Source organism: Alexandromys fortis, unplaced genomic scaffold (genome assembly GCF_014885135.2).
Source record: "Alexandromys fortis isolate MF-2015 unplaced genomic scaffold, M_Fortis_MF-2015_v1.1 scaffold_97, whole genome shotgun sequence".
In the NCBI taxonomy this organism is placed as follows: domain Eukaryota; kingdom Metazoa; phylum Chordata; class Mammalia; order Rodentia; family Cricetidae; genus Alexandromys; species Alexandromys fortis.
In genome coordinates, this window is record NW_026067981.1 from 1560086 (window position 1) to 1574537 (window position 14452).

General features: G+C 40.7%; 1 protein-coding gene and 1 long non-coding RNA gene across 6 annotated transcripts in view; one reads left to right on the top strand and one right to left on the bottom strand.

Moving 5' to 3' along the window:
• Window positions 1-4336, bottom strand: part of Mroh9 (maestro heat like repeat family member 9) — a 77522-nt gene extending 73186 nt beyond the window's left edge. For 3 of the 5 annotated variants that reach the window (XM_050158390.1, XM_050158389.1, XM_050158391.1), the window contains exons 1-2: window positions 3254-4334; window positions 2107-2153 (exon numbers count right to left, since the gene is read on the bottom strand). In XM_050158390.1, coding sequence (XP_050014347.1) covers window positions 2107-2153; window positions 3254-3404 — 198 coding nt within the window. In that variant the 5' untranslated portion in view covers window positions 3405-4334. Of the gene's footprint in view, window positions 1-2106; window positions 2154-3253 lie in introns of all 5 variants that reach the window. The other 2 variants (XR_007594661.1, XM_050158393.1) reach the window with 2 other exon arrangements.
• Window positions 1-14452, top strand: part of LOC126511327 (uncharacterized) — a 112679-nt gene that overhangs the window by 22956 nt on the left and 75271 nt on the right. The gene's annotated exons all lie outside the window — the stretch shown is intronic.

Here is a 14452-nt window from a genome sequence, read left to right on the forward strand (position 1 = left end):
AGTTTATAGGATTAAAACTAGAAGTTCTGTGAGTCAGCCACAGTGTTGGCGGCTTTTTACAGCCAGCCATTCTGCTTTTATAACATTTCAGACTATCTTTGTATGGAATGCTCTTTACCAGGTGTGTGTCTATATACCACTGAAAAGCTGAATGCAATCTTTTCGGTATAGGGTCAACCTATGGAAATGTTAGCTAGGTAACTGAAGTTCAGTCAGGTATCAACACATCACATTGCAAAGTGATGAGGGAGGAGATCTGAAAACACCATCCTCCCCCACAAAAGATCAATGAAGTGAAACTGAGATTTCAGAATGTTTTGTTTTTAGTGCCAACAACCTTGGTACTAGGCTACTGTCTTTACCACCAGACTTAGAGTTTTCTTATGGCTCTATCACTTAAGAATTATGTCACCACAGGAAAGTCACCTTCTGCCAATTTTTGCTTCTTTTTAAAGTGGTAATAATTTAGCACTTCCCCTAGAGGGCTGTTATGAGGCATGAATGTTTGCTCATTTTAAGCATTCAAAGATGCTAACTAGCATGCCTTGAGTGTCTTCTGTGTATTAGCTGAAGTTGTTGCTTGAATGGGGAAGGTTGCTCTGTCTCTCTGTGACTCCCTCTGTCTCAATCTCTCTGTCTGTCTTTCTCTCTCTTATTCCCTTTCTTCCTAATCTGAGGCTGTACCTCTAAAACGGAGGGCATTTTTCCTTCCTTCCCCCTACCCGCTATTCTTTCCTTGCCTGCTTCTTTCTTTCATCTTTCTTTTTTCATTCATGACAAAATATCTTATCTCCCTTCCGTTGGTCTTCACTTTTGCTCCAGTAAGTGGTGGAAGGAGCAGTAGCAGGTAAATCCCTGTCCATGAGAAAGTCATTCCCTTTGGGCATTGTCATGCATGTTCTGTTCTTTGTTTTCTTATATATCTGTGCTCCATCTTCTTCCTGGGATTCACTTTGATTTCAACTGGATATTTGCCATCCTGCAACATCCATTTAAGTCTTCTCTAAACACAGGTAAATTGGAAGGGCCCTCCAAGCATCTCATTGAACCTGCTGTACCTTCTTTATAAGCTACTGACATTTCTTAGCAGTAACTTAAATCACTTCTCTGTTGGATTCTGAGTAATTTAAAACTAGTCTCTGAATTTCATTTTGTGCTACATCTCAAAGCTGCAGCATCATATTGGACATGTCCCAGGTACTTTAAAGCTGCTTTTGAATAAATGAATGGATGAGTGGATGAATAAAATACCAATAATTTCCTTTTTTCACCCTTTGAGTTGGGAATGTTGGCAAATGATTTCATGTCATAGCGACATTAAACTCATCCATCAACTGTCACCAATCCTTTGACTTTAATTATCAGTGATATTTTTATACCTAGGATCATAATGAAACTATGCATAAAAGTTTTAATAACTATACTGGCCCATTCCTGAAATATTACACATTTTATTGTGGTGGTGTTCCTTGTAATAGTTTTGACTTAAATATCGGGACTAAAACGGCGATAGAGTTTGTTAAAGGTTCAATAGTTCAATCCATGTTTTTTTTTAAGCTGATGGATGAATGCTCATTAATACAGCGCGTATTTTACACACTTAAAGACCAAAGAATATACAATTAATTCTCTGACCTCTAGTGGTGAAGGACAAGAAAAGAGTCCAAAGGCCTAGGACAAAAACCACAGAAGATAAATAGAAAAAGAGATGCAAAGCAGGATGACACCTGAACAGAGAGATGATGTCACGTGAACTGAAGCTGGGAGGGAGGGGCTGCGGTTTGGTGATTTCCACAGTAACGGTTTCCGGAGTGCAGAGACTTGGAGAGCCGTCAGGCTGTGGTGGTGGGTGGAGAGTCAGTAGACTTGGGTTAGACTCTTTAGGATCGGTGCTGAAGGTCATTTGCAGATGTGCAGAAGAGTGATTGAGAACATAATGCTATAGTGGAGGATAATGTAAGGGACAGTTCCCCACCAAGCTGTCTTCATCTGCCTATGCAAATGAAGTATTAATTTCAACATATTCGTAATAGAGACAGTGAGTGTGAGTTTTCCCCGAGGAGGAGACTTCTGATGCATTAAGGAATGTCCTAGAATATCACATACCACTTGGTGCCACTTCATAGTGGACTGCAGGGTCCGGAGATGAGTCACTAGGCAGACAGAGGAGAGGGTGTGTAAGGGTTGGCGTGATTCTCTTGTCACCATAGATCTCATCTCTAAAACTGAAGTTGTACCCACTTGGATGGTAAGACCACACACATACAGATGCACACACAGACACACATACACGCGCGCACATATACACACACGACAGATAAATCCATTATGTGTATTCCAGAGCAACACTTAACAGAAATTAGTAAATGCTAGATTGTCACATGGAAAAGCAATGTGTCAGAACTAAGTGGCATTTATTCCAGACAGAGGGTGTGCAGAAGCCTATGATCCAAACTATGATTCTAATCTCAGCATTCATTTTTATAAAAAGAACATTCATGATCATTTTCATTGTGGCACCATTTCCTGATAATGCTTCAATCTATTCTTGTTGACTATTATGAATGCAACAGATATGTAGCTGATTTCTTAAAATTGTGAACAGAAAATTCTTTTCTGTGTAGATATCACCCAATATATCAAAACATTATATATATACATATATATGTATATATTAAAGTTGTCCACTTCTAGTTTTTGCATATGATTAGGGAAAACTTGTATTACTTCTCTTCTTAAGGAATTTATACTATCATATAGTGAACTGCAAGTGCTATGAATATCTTATTGGGCAATAAGAGCAGATTGCCTGTATTCATGGGTAGGGTTCAATATCTGAATCTCCCTGTCTGTATCTTACACACACACACACACACACACACACACACACACACACACATATATATATACACACACACAACCACATACACACATACCACACACAAATACATATAAAATATACCATACATCCACATACAGAGAGACACACACCACAGAGATAGACACAGTCACACTATACACATATACACATACACACACACCACACACACACAGAGACATACATAGAAAACACACACATATACAGACACATACCACACACACATATAGCCACACACACATTCACACGACACACGTACACAGACACATACACATTACCACCACACCCCCCCACACACACACCAGTATCCCAATAGTTCAGACCCTCCATCCCAATAGTTCCTCTATCCCAGTAGTTCAGGCCTAAAAGCCTTACTTGTACTTGAAATTTCTTGTACCATGCTGCCAGGTGAGTTAGAGTTTTCCAATGGTGCTGCAAGAGAGTGCAGGGCATTAATACAACAGCTGGACCTTTCTGATCGTTGGGTATTACTCTGTCCATTTGACACTACGTTGTTACAAGACATGACACATACATTAATTTCCAGCTTAGGTCTGCAAGCACCGCACACTCAGTTTCCTAATGAACACCAACCCTTAGTCACTTCAGCCTCTCTGGGTCCAAAACTAAGCATGGGCTCTTCATGCCCTCTGCTCAGGGTTCCTCTTTCCCAGACACAACGGTGGGAGCCAGTACTGCTGTCTCATCAAGCTGTGTGGGCATCCTCTTCCAAGCTCACTTAGGTTATTGGTGTAACTCACTTCTCTGGCCTCTCAGGCCTGAGCCTTGTTCTCTGGTGGCTGTGGCTCAGCTCCTAGAACCCACCTCCGGCTCCCCATCATAAAGACCATGCCATGGGCCTCCCACACTGTCTTGTTTCCAACAGACTAAAGCAAGAATTACAGGGCTTGTGAGGTTAACTTGGGCCCGCTTGGATACTCTCTCTTTAGATTAACTCAAAGACGATTTCTCATTGCCCTTCATTATAGCTGTGAAACCCCTTCATCTTAATGAGCAAAGAAAAGCTAGTACATTCCGAGACTTAGTTCTAATCTTTAATTTTATGAGGCAGGACTACTGGGACCAACAACATTGAGGTTTGTCTTTAAATTCTTTCTACAGACAGGCTTTTCATTGTATTCATTACAAATTGTACTTTCTCAGTGTGTGATTCTTTGTAAAACAATAGCAGCAGCAGCAGCAACGAATCCATATCCACCACCTCGAAACCCACTGGTCTTCTTACCGTTCTGTTCCCAGTAGGAACTTCCCCTCTGTTTCTTTTCAACCTTCGGAAAGATTCCATTTGTAGCTGCTACCACTATAAACTGTATTGCTGGGGTTTAGTTATAATTTAAACAGATTTATGCCTCTTAATGATATCCAATCCATAACCATTTATTAACGCAGGGGAATGTCGCTACAGTTTAAGTTAGGTTTTGTTGTTGTTTTCAAATCTTTTATTACGTTTTCACATTGTGTGTGTGTGTGTGAGAGAGAGAGAGAGAGAGAGAGAGAGAGAGAGAGAGAGAGACAGAGAGAGAGAGACAGAGAGACAGAGAGACAGAGAGACAGAGAGAGACAGAGAGACGAGAGAGAAAGAGACAGGCAGGGAGATAGATATTGAGACAGACAGACACTGAGACAGATAGGTAGACAGGCAGAGAAGGGACAGAGGCCAACTCACAGTGTTCATGTGCTCTTTTAATTTGAAGGCTCTATATTTTTGAAATAATGATTAATTGAGTTACTTTTTAGTCTTTTAAACTTTAGACAGAACTTGTTACTTCCCAAGTAGGAGCAAATACAAAATTTTCCCACTTCTATTTTCTCCTCTTTCTCACTCCTCATAAACTATTTGACTGTTACTTAATAAAATCTCTATGCCTTTGTGTTTATATTGTATTACTTGATTAATAATCATCTCTAAGTGCTAGCATGAAGCAATCACTATGTAACATTTACACACAGTTTGCTGATGGTACTATTGTCTTTTTCTGTGCTTTAGCTCTGTATTTGAGTAAACCCTGTGTACAGAACTAGGCTTTCTCTGGTTGTTTCTTGCTGGGTCAAAATTCATTTTCTATTCATTTACTGAAGAGCTCCTGGCAATTACATTACTTGCATTCTTCTTATGTTTACAACTGTTTCCTACACTTTACTGAATAAAGCATTGGCTGTTGATGACACTCTTGGGCTACGGTGTTTTCCACGAGGTTTTCTTAGATGTTGCTCCATTGTCTCCTAGCTCTGCTTTGAAAGACACAAAGGTTGACTCACTTTTTCCTTTCTTCTGTGTAGAACTTTGCCCTGGATTTCAAAGAATTAATTATCTGTTAGAATGTAACTTAAAGAGGATATAGGTCACCACTGATGGTTTTAAGGTCTCTAGAGGGACAGTGAAATTTGTGATCGATCATTCAAGGCAGATTTTAGTTAAGTATCTTGACTTGTGTATTGCTGATTAGTGTGTGTGTGTGTGTCCAATTCTTCAGGTCCTTTTAGCTCTTCCTGGCCTTTCCTGCGTGTTTAGTCTCTTTCTGGCAGTTTCCTTAGTTCTGTTTCTAACATGGTCCTTATTCTGTTTTTTCCTCTACTTCTCCAAGCTGCAATATTTGTTCTCTAAATTCTCCAATCTCTGCTTTGAAGCTCACTTTACACGGATAAAATCCATTCATTAAATGTAAAGATCTTGCTTACTCTTTAACGATATGTTCCCAGTTATTTAGTTGGCATTTGTTACTTCTCCTTTTTTAGTGGAGTCTCTGTTTCTATCCTGCTTTGTCTCTTTCTAAGGGCATTTCACATTTGCAGTGAAGGTGGGGCACTCACGCATCAAATGCTTTGCCTCATGGAGGATCACCTCAGACCAGAAGTAAATATGTGCATTTGATAGTTTGCTTTTGATTAGCATATCTCAATTGTACCGAATAAGGGGTTTCATTACGGTGGTCTGTGCATATGTACAACATGTTTTCATTATCTTCACCGCATGCTGCCCACTCTCTTCTGCCTCTCCTGAAGCTGATCTTTCTCTTTGCAATCGTCCCCTCTCTTTTATGTCTTAAAGTCCAGATTCTGCTCCCGAGAGAGCGCGTGGGATATTTGTCTTCTGAATCTGCCCTGCTTTGCTCCACATGATGCTTGCTAGTCCTCCAGACTGTTCTGTGAATGACATAATTCTTTATGACTGAACAATGCTGTCCATCCACTGATGGGTGGCTAGACTTATTCCAGAACCTTGAGCTTTCCTCTCTGCCTGCTAGTTTGCTGACAGCCCTAGAATGACTGTAGAATTGACCTTCCGCTGCCCATTCTCTGTCTCAGTAACTTGTCTGTAGTTTCCTGTTTAGCCCAGTCTCACTAGCTTCCCGTTAGTACGTCATCGAACCATGAGTACATTTCATTCCATTCTCTAAGGTTGACATCTTTTCCCCACTGTTCCCATCACTTGAGACAAAGGCATCATTTGCATGTAGTAGCCATGGACCTCGGTGTGGATAAAGTCTCATTTCTGACATGTCATTTCACTCTCAAATCCACTGCTACTTCACGTAACAGGAAAACATGCATATTTTTCTTTCTAAATATTCCATGTTTCATGAAAGGAAATTAGTGATAGGTCAAGGCTTTGCTTTAGTGGAATTTTCTTCCTCAAAATTCCCACATGAAGTTCTAGGAAAGTTCTAGAATTTACTCCATGATATAAGTTTTACTATCCTTGTATTGATGTGTGGTTTATTTTAATAAATGATGACCTATATTTTCCTTCATGTTTTTGAAAGTGGGTCTCTATGTCAGCTTACCCTGGTACCGAACTTGTAACTTTTGTCTCAGCTTCCCAAGTGCAGGCATGTATTACCATACCTAATGTACTGCCATGCCTAGTGTACTGCCATGCCTAGTGGTGTATCGCCATTCCTGATGTACCATGTTTAGCTTTTTTATTAAACTATCTAGTCTCTTGAGTTTGCCACTACCTGATGAATTTACTGAAATCTATCATTAGTGAGGGAAATCTATCATTTCTGAGGAGAAATAAAATTTTAGAATGTAACTGTTTAGGGAAGACATTTTTTTCTGGGGGCATCTGATGATAGCTGGCAAGGTTACAAGTCAACCCAAGGGCCCCCGATGTATGCAAAGTAGAAGATAAATGATCTAAGACAGAAGAGAAGTCGATTTTTTAATGGTGGATTTTGTGTGCCAACTTCCCTTAGTTAATGGAGTCTCAGCTAGGCATGCCTGTGAGAGTGTCTCTGGAAGCCAGAGACTGCCATTTCAGTTGGTGAACTGTAGGAAGCTGTTGCTAGTGTGGGCAGGCATCACCCAGTCTGTTGAGGACTGCAGAGAGTACAGCAACCACCAAGTGCTCAGTTTGTTTTCTGTCTGGCGGTTTAGCCAGGACACTGATTGTCTCCTACCCCTAATGTTCTTGGTCTCACACCTTTAGAACTGACTGCAATGTTCTCAGTTCTCCGGCTCTCAGGATCTCAAACACCACTCTGTGCCATTGAGTCCCTGGATTTCCAGCTTCCACACTGCGGACTGGGAGACTTTTCTGCCATGAGTCTCTGATGAAGTAATTTCCTAACTTATCTGTAGTTTTTTTTTTTCTTTTAATGAAACAACAATAGCAACAAGTACAAACCAGGAGAAGGAGAAACAGGAAAAGCCGGCCTTTGACTGCGTACTGACATAATGAAACTACCACTTACTTGTCTACAATTTCTCTGTAATTTCTGATGACACAAAGCAGTGAAGAGAAATCCTGTTACCCGAAAGTAAAGTACTTTGAATAGTTATCAGCAAGATTTCTTGGAAATGTTGACACCTGTCATGGCAACCAAATGTTTCAAAGAGTCCATTCTAGAATGGTTCTGGCACTTGGCCAGAATGTGCTGACATAATCACAGGGTTCCTGATTCTTTTGGTCACTACGCAGGGGTACTTCCTGATTTCTAAAGAGAAATTCTTTGTATGATTCAATAGAAGTTGGGTCGATTGGGTAGAAGGTTCACAAAGATGACCTAGTGGCTAATTAGTGAATGGAGCATTACTCATATTTGATTTTGTGAAAATACAAACCAATTAATTATTATTTTGCAGTTAATAAGTAAAAATGAAATAAAAAAGTAACAACCATTTCAAAAATTGGCAAGGATTTTTTTTAGAAAACTGTATTTTCTTGCTCAATTGCTGGAAGAACTAATGGATATAAGTAAGTCTAGAGCAGTTTATGGCAAAATTGAAGCCTACGATCTAGAATTCCCAATTGTAGGTCCATTGACTACAGAAGGGTTTACGAAATTTATATACAATGAGCTATGGGAGCCAGTGTTTATTTCAAGATTCTCTGGTTAGCAAGGCTGATGCTAAATTGGCCTGTATGTGTACTTCATGGCTAGTGGGACCTAGTTAAGATCCTGAGTATCTGTGATTGCGGGCCTGCACCTACAGCCATTATCTTCTTTCCTGATATCTGCGTTTACTGTCGCAAATGTTGGGCTCTGCAGTCTATAATGCTTGTTGTGTTACTGAGTTATTGAATAGTATCCTTCATTTTTACCTATTATAATATTTATTTATTTATTATAGGAAGTTCTACTACCAAAACAAGCAAACAGAACTTTTGTCCAAATGTCTTCAGTCCTTCAGTTTCAGGGAGCAGTTTTGCTATTTTTAAAAACACTGGTTAATGCTTTTTTTCTGGTGCTTTGAAAATGGCCTCCCATTGCCTTCGGTCCCCATGGTTTCTGATCACGGGTCATGTTACCTTGATTGATGAGGTCCTGTTCTAATACAGTGCCTTTTACTTGTTTCTTCCAGAGATCCTTTAGAACTCATCAGAGATTCTCTTTGAAGTTTGCTGAGTTTCTTAGAATTGATGGTTTTCATTAGATTTGGGGAGTATCGGGCCATTATCTTAACAGATTTTTTTCTACCTTTTTCTTCTCCCTCTGAGTCTTGTATTATGCATAAGTTAGCATACTTCATTTTTCTCTGTTTCTGTTCTTTCGGCTGGATAGCAATAGACATATCATCAAGTTTACTGACTTTTTTCTTCTCTTACTCAAATATGCTCTTGAGGTCCTCAGTGAACTTTTAATTTACATTGTCTGACTTTTCTCTTTTGTGGTTTCTATTTGATTTACCATAGACAGGACCTCAAGTAGCATTTGATTATTTTATACTTTTTGTTGGACATTGTTCTTGTACTTTCATATATATACATATAATATATATATTAGTTCCTTGGCTATATTTATAATGATTTATTAAAAGTCTTGGGCTAAGGGCATGTAAGAATAGGAACCTGAGTTTGAATCTCCAGCACCCACATAAAAAGCTGGGCACGATGACACACGCCCGTTCTGTTAGAGCTGGAGAGGCAAAGATGGGAAGACCCTTGGAGCCTGCTGGCAGCCAGTCTTGTCAGTCAGTGAGCTCCAGGTTTAATGAGTGACCTGGTGTCGAAAACTCAAGTATAGAGCAACACAGGAAGACTTTGGCTTTCACACATACACAAACACGTACACACGGATACAATCTACATACTTGCTTAAATAGTTCAAGTTTATTCTCTGTGTGTAAATGACTTTTTCCTGTGTCTGGATGTTTTAAAGACTATTAGGCAGTATCTGTTGTTATTCTTGCTGTTATTGTAGATGGGGCCTTTTTTTTACTTTATGAATGTAGCAGATTTTCTCACTGTATTATACTGTTGAGGCTGTCGTGTTTGTCATATGTGCCTACTGACTTCTTTGCTCACTTAGTCCTCTATTGATATTATACAGACTCCCTAAAAGACTTAGAAATAATTAGCCTTCCAGCCTTCATCAAGACAATGTGTGTGTGTGTGTGTGTGATGTTCAAATGTCTTTAAGATTTCCAGCAGTTCATACCTCTGCCTTGACTTCGACTTAGTCAGTACAGAGTCTCAAGTTCAGAACACAGAGAGAGCCTAGGCTTTCTCGGGTATGTCTCTGGCATGTGTTGAGCCCTGCATGTGTACATAACCTGGGGATGCCCAGGTGTGTACCAGTTTCACAGTTCCCTGTGGACAGTTCATCCTGTGACTTTTGTGTTTGCTTGGTTGCTCACTGGATGCACTTGGCCTTGTCACAGAAAGCAGCTGACAAGCCACTCAGTTCTCCTGGCCTGTTTTATCAAGTGGTGTGGGAACAACGCTGTTGCAGGAAAGGAGCCTTGAGTCAGAGCAGATACAGACAAATGACTGCTTCTTCAGGGAGGAGGTAGAAAGTCAGATGGCTTCCTGGAGACCTGGTGGGACGATACCAACCTTTTCACCTCCCCCTAGGCTGGCTAGGGTGCTATTTTCACAGTTACTTTGGTTGTGAGGTTGTCAAGTCTTTTGAGGACTAGAAATAGCAAGATCTCAACAGGCTAACTAAGTCACCACAGAACCAATATTTTCACTGAATTTCAGTTGTTTTTCTTGAGTTTTTAAACTGAAGAAAAAAATTATTTCAGCCCTTGATGACTACACAAATTCTGAAAAATCTGATTTTGATAATTTGTTTTTTTATCTTATTGTTATTTATAAAGGAACAGGATTTTCTAGAGCCTCTTCAAAATTCTACCCTTTCCATAACATTATAAATTTGTTTTTTTTTTTTTTTTTGCTTGCATTTCTGGGGCTTCTAAGGTGTTTCTTTGTACTTGCTTTTTATTTCTACCTTTATGGGACGGTTACAAGTTTCCATTATAAAAGGCTGAAAATGTTGCATGTTTGTTCCATTATTAAAATGATTCAGATCTACCCACCCAGCCCATGTGGGGAGAGTGCATACCATGGACCCCCACGACCTCTAGCTTGCTCAATCCTCTTTGACTTCCAAGACCCCTCCTTCAAAGGCTCTAGCTTCCTTGTTATTTATCAACATGGGGTTTGGACACTCACCTTGGAGATTTTTGCTCAATAACTCTACCACTATCAAAAATGAAAAAGAAGGAAAGAAAGAAAGTAACAGAGGACGGCAGTATGCATCCTGCAAATATTTACTCTGTAAACCTGGGAACCGGAGTGTGGAGGGATCGGGTAACCTCTCAGGGCAAGTGCAGAGCATCCTTGTAACCACGGTAGTGAGCATTCATAAATCAGGCAATAATTCCAAACAAGGACAGTACTAGCATAACCAGCCACTGGGAGATGGGTATAACATTGTTTGATTAGAAAATATTGCTGGAAAAATGTTCTAAGAGAGATAAACCGATCTCTTTCTGCAGTGGAACTCAGCAGGTAAAATAATATATTCATATCATACAGCTAAGTATAAGTAGCTATTAACCCAAAAGAAAAATGAATTTGGGTGAATAATAATACATAACATAATTTTTAAAAACATAATATGGGATGTAAGATAATATTTTTAATATGGAATAAATTATTTCGTGAAAAAAAAACCTGGGAAATAAACCCAGAATCAATGTTGCTGATGCTAAATGGGGCCAGGATGGGGAAGGGCATCAATTTTTGCCCATAATATTTTCACTCTTTTAGTATAGAAAATCTTGACACATGAATGTTTGCTGTATTATTTTCGCTATATAAAATTTAAGAAGAAAGTTATATTGGACTGGAGCCCTCTGTTCTCTGGGAATTCCTTTGACTTCGTCCAAATTTTTATGATCTATGAGTGGAAAGAAAACAAGAGACAGGAATGACACACATGAGTGCGGAGCCTCAGTTGGGTCTGCTAGGTGATGGTTTTGAAATGGCTGTGCAATGTGGAATGTCAGATTCTGGGTTTTATTCTGCTTTTTTATATATAAAAATAACCATAAATTAGAATAGAAGAGAAAAATGTGTATTTTTGCTGGCATCTGCCTCTTAAACCTTTATAGTGTGTGTTTTTCTGCTCTGGCCTGCTGAGGGGAACTGCCCCACTCCCCCCTTCACCCCTAAGGTTGCCTGGTAACCTCTTTGTAGTTTTTGAGAGGAGCAGGGAACTAGCTGCATTCTAATTGCAAACACTGGAAGAATTCAGAAATGATCTTCCAGAGATTTCTCATGTAACATGGAACCACTAGGTGTCGCTCAAGATAAAACTTGGGGCAGCCTATTAGATGGTGTTGGGGGGGGGCACAGAAAAGGAAATCATGTTAATGGTGAAACTAATGACACACTGAAAAGTGGCTTCCTTCCAGGCCAAAACCCACAGGAGACGGCTTCACACTCTCTGTGCCATATCTGTGTAGTGGTTGGAACCAGACTGTAACATAAAAGTAATGAAATAAGCTCATAAAAGTCAAGAAATACGCCATAGTCACGACTCTGTCAGGACAAGGGGTGACAATTCCAAGCATCGAGTCTGCAGGAATTTCTCCCACAGATGACGTCTGGAGTTTCAACAGTTGCCCCAGGTGGTAATGAGTCAAATAACTTGGCAACTCTGTAGACAGGGAGGATTGAGATGTGATGTTTTTAGCACATCCTTACACTGCTTGTCTGAAAACTGTAACTGGCATTCATTCATTTCTTCATTCATTCACTCATTCAGTGTGTTATTTGTAATATGAGTAGGGTGAGCTAAGGGAGAGAGTTAACACTGATTTAGACTATGCTTTCTGTTGCATTGTTTCAATTATCATTTATTTTTAACATAATTTCACCATAAACCACGTCTTCATTTTGACGATTGGTTTATACAGGCAATGTTTCAGAATCTGATCACCAACAGCCTTGACTTTTGTTTCTCACTGTCTTTTTCCGACTTCAAGTGAAAAGCCTCCTCCCAGGGATGACGGTGACATTGCTGGGATATGCTACTTTAATGGACTGAAGTGAAGTCAACATTGAGTAACGGAACTACAGTTAGCAATTTAAACTCCCTGGTTTCCCACAGTGACCCAGCTTCCTTTACTCAAAACACAGTTCTCCTTCCTCACACTAGAGCGACAGAGGCAGCGCACAGCAGGGGAGAGGTGAGCCCACCCCTCTGCCTTCTAAGGGGAGTTGGGCAGGAAACGGAAGAAGATGTGTAAGGAGCTCCTTCCCTTTGAGTGGCACTTGCAAGCTGTTCTCAGTCTTAAGGAGAACCACAGACCTGCAATTCCTTCTATGTAATCTAAGCATTTCCTCCAGGCTGACAGTGCACGCATGGACGTTTTATAGACTTTATTTTCTCTAATTGAGGCAATTTATTAAATAATAAAATCACCCTGTTGGTCCAGACTCCAACTCCCAGCCTGCCAAGCACTTGGACTCCAACACCCAGCCTGCCAAGCGCTGACCCCTCCCACAGGGTATTTAGGGTAGCACCTGAACAAGGAACCCGTGGTTTTTGGTGTGCATGTGCGCTCCCTCTGTCTTTCCCCTGCCGTGCTCCCGGCCACCGGGATCCGCTGTCTATTAAACTTGGACATTTAATTTGGCTTAGTCTGGTCTGATTGAATTCCTTGTGCCAGCGGAGAGGCTCTGTTAGAAAATATTCTTAACAGTTGGAGGTTTTCCACAGAAGGGGTCCATTTTTCCTGCAGGCTCAGGGCCCAGGGCTGTGCTGGAAAACACCCTTCCCATGCCCGTCCTCTGCCAGACTAGATCAGCTCTGGACTCCGTGAATTTCCCTTCTTTTGCTCTATGCCGGTATGGTCCCCTGGGGTGACCCATTCGCTTTTTGGGCCTTAGTTGAAGTCGTTGAAGTCTTGGCCGTGCCCAGAGCCTGATCCACATGGAGAAAGCCAAGCCTTTCACTGAGATGGGACTTGCATGTTGGGAGACGTCCCTCACCCACTTCTCATGCACTCCTGTTTGTGACTCAAGGGTTCTGTTCTGGGGACTCATCGCAACAGGCTTCAGTCACACAGACATGAGCATCCAGTGGGTCCTTACAATTCCAAGTCAATTAATCAAACGCCCTAAGTGGCCTTTTACAAAAAAATTCTTTTAAACTGGGGCTATCTAACTTAAATTAACAATGCTCCAAAACCCTGTGATTTCTAGATGCCTACTCTTGTCCCTCCTTCTGCCTCTTCTTTGCTGATTCGTACCACGTCGTTTGTCCTGTCCCCTCCATAGCCAGCAGGGCTCTGACACTGCCCAGAGTCAAGGCCAGCTTTCATCCGGTTTGGATTCAGGGATCTAAACACAACTCCCTTTCCATTGGCGAGGACAGTGGAAGTCTAACTGCACCAGGGCTTTTACACAGGTTTCTCTCTGCCCCACCCCCTCTAGCCGTCTCTTGTGCTTCCCCGGCAGGCCTAACTATAAGTAGGTCAGCTGACATAGGTTTCCAAAAGTGCTTTATGTATCTGTCTGTTAGAATGGTGTGGCCACAGTTTCTATATATATGTGTGTGTGTGTGTGTGTGTGTGTGTGTGTGTGTGTTTATGTTAAGATCAGTAATCTCCAGATTACAACAGCTCTGGGAAAATACAAAATGTGGGTAGCTACCATTTTAACCTCACCACCATCTTTGGTAAGGGTAACCACATGTGCTAGTATTCTACTAGCGTTAATAAACTGTAACTAATTGGATAAAATACACATCTAAATTTAGCTTATATGCCTAGTTTAAAATAGCAGGTAATGGTACATGGTGAAATGGTCTG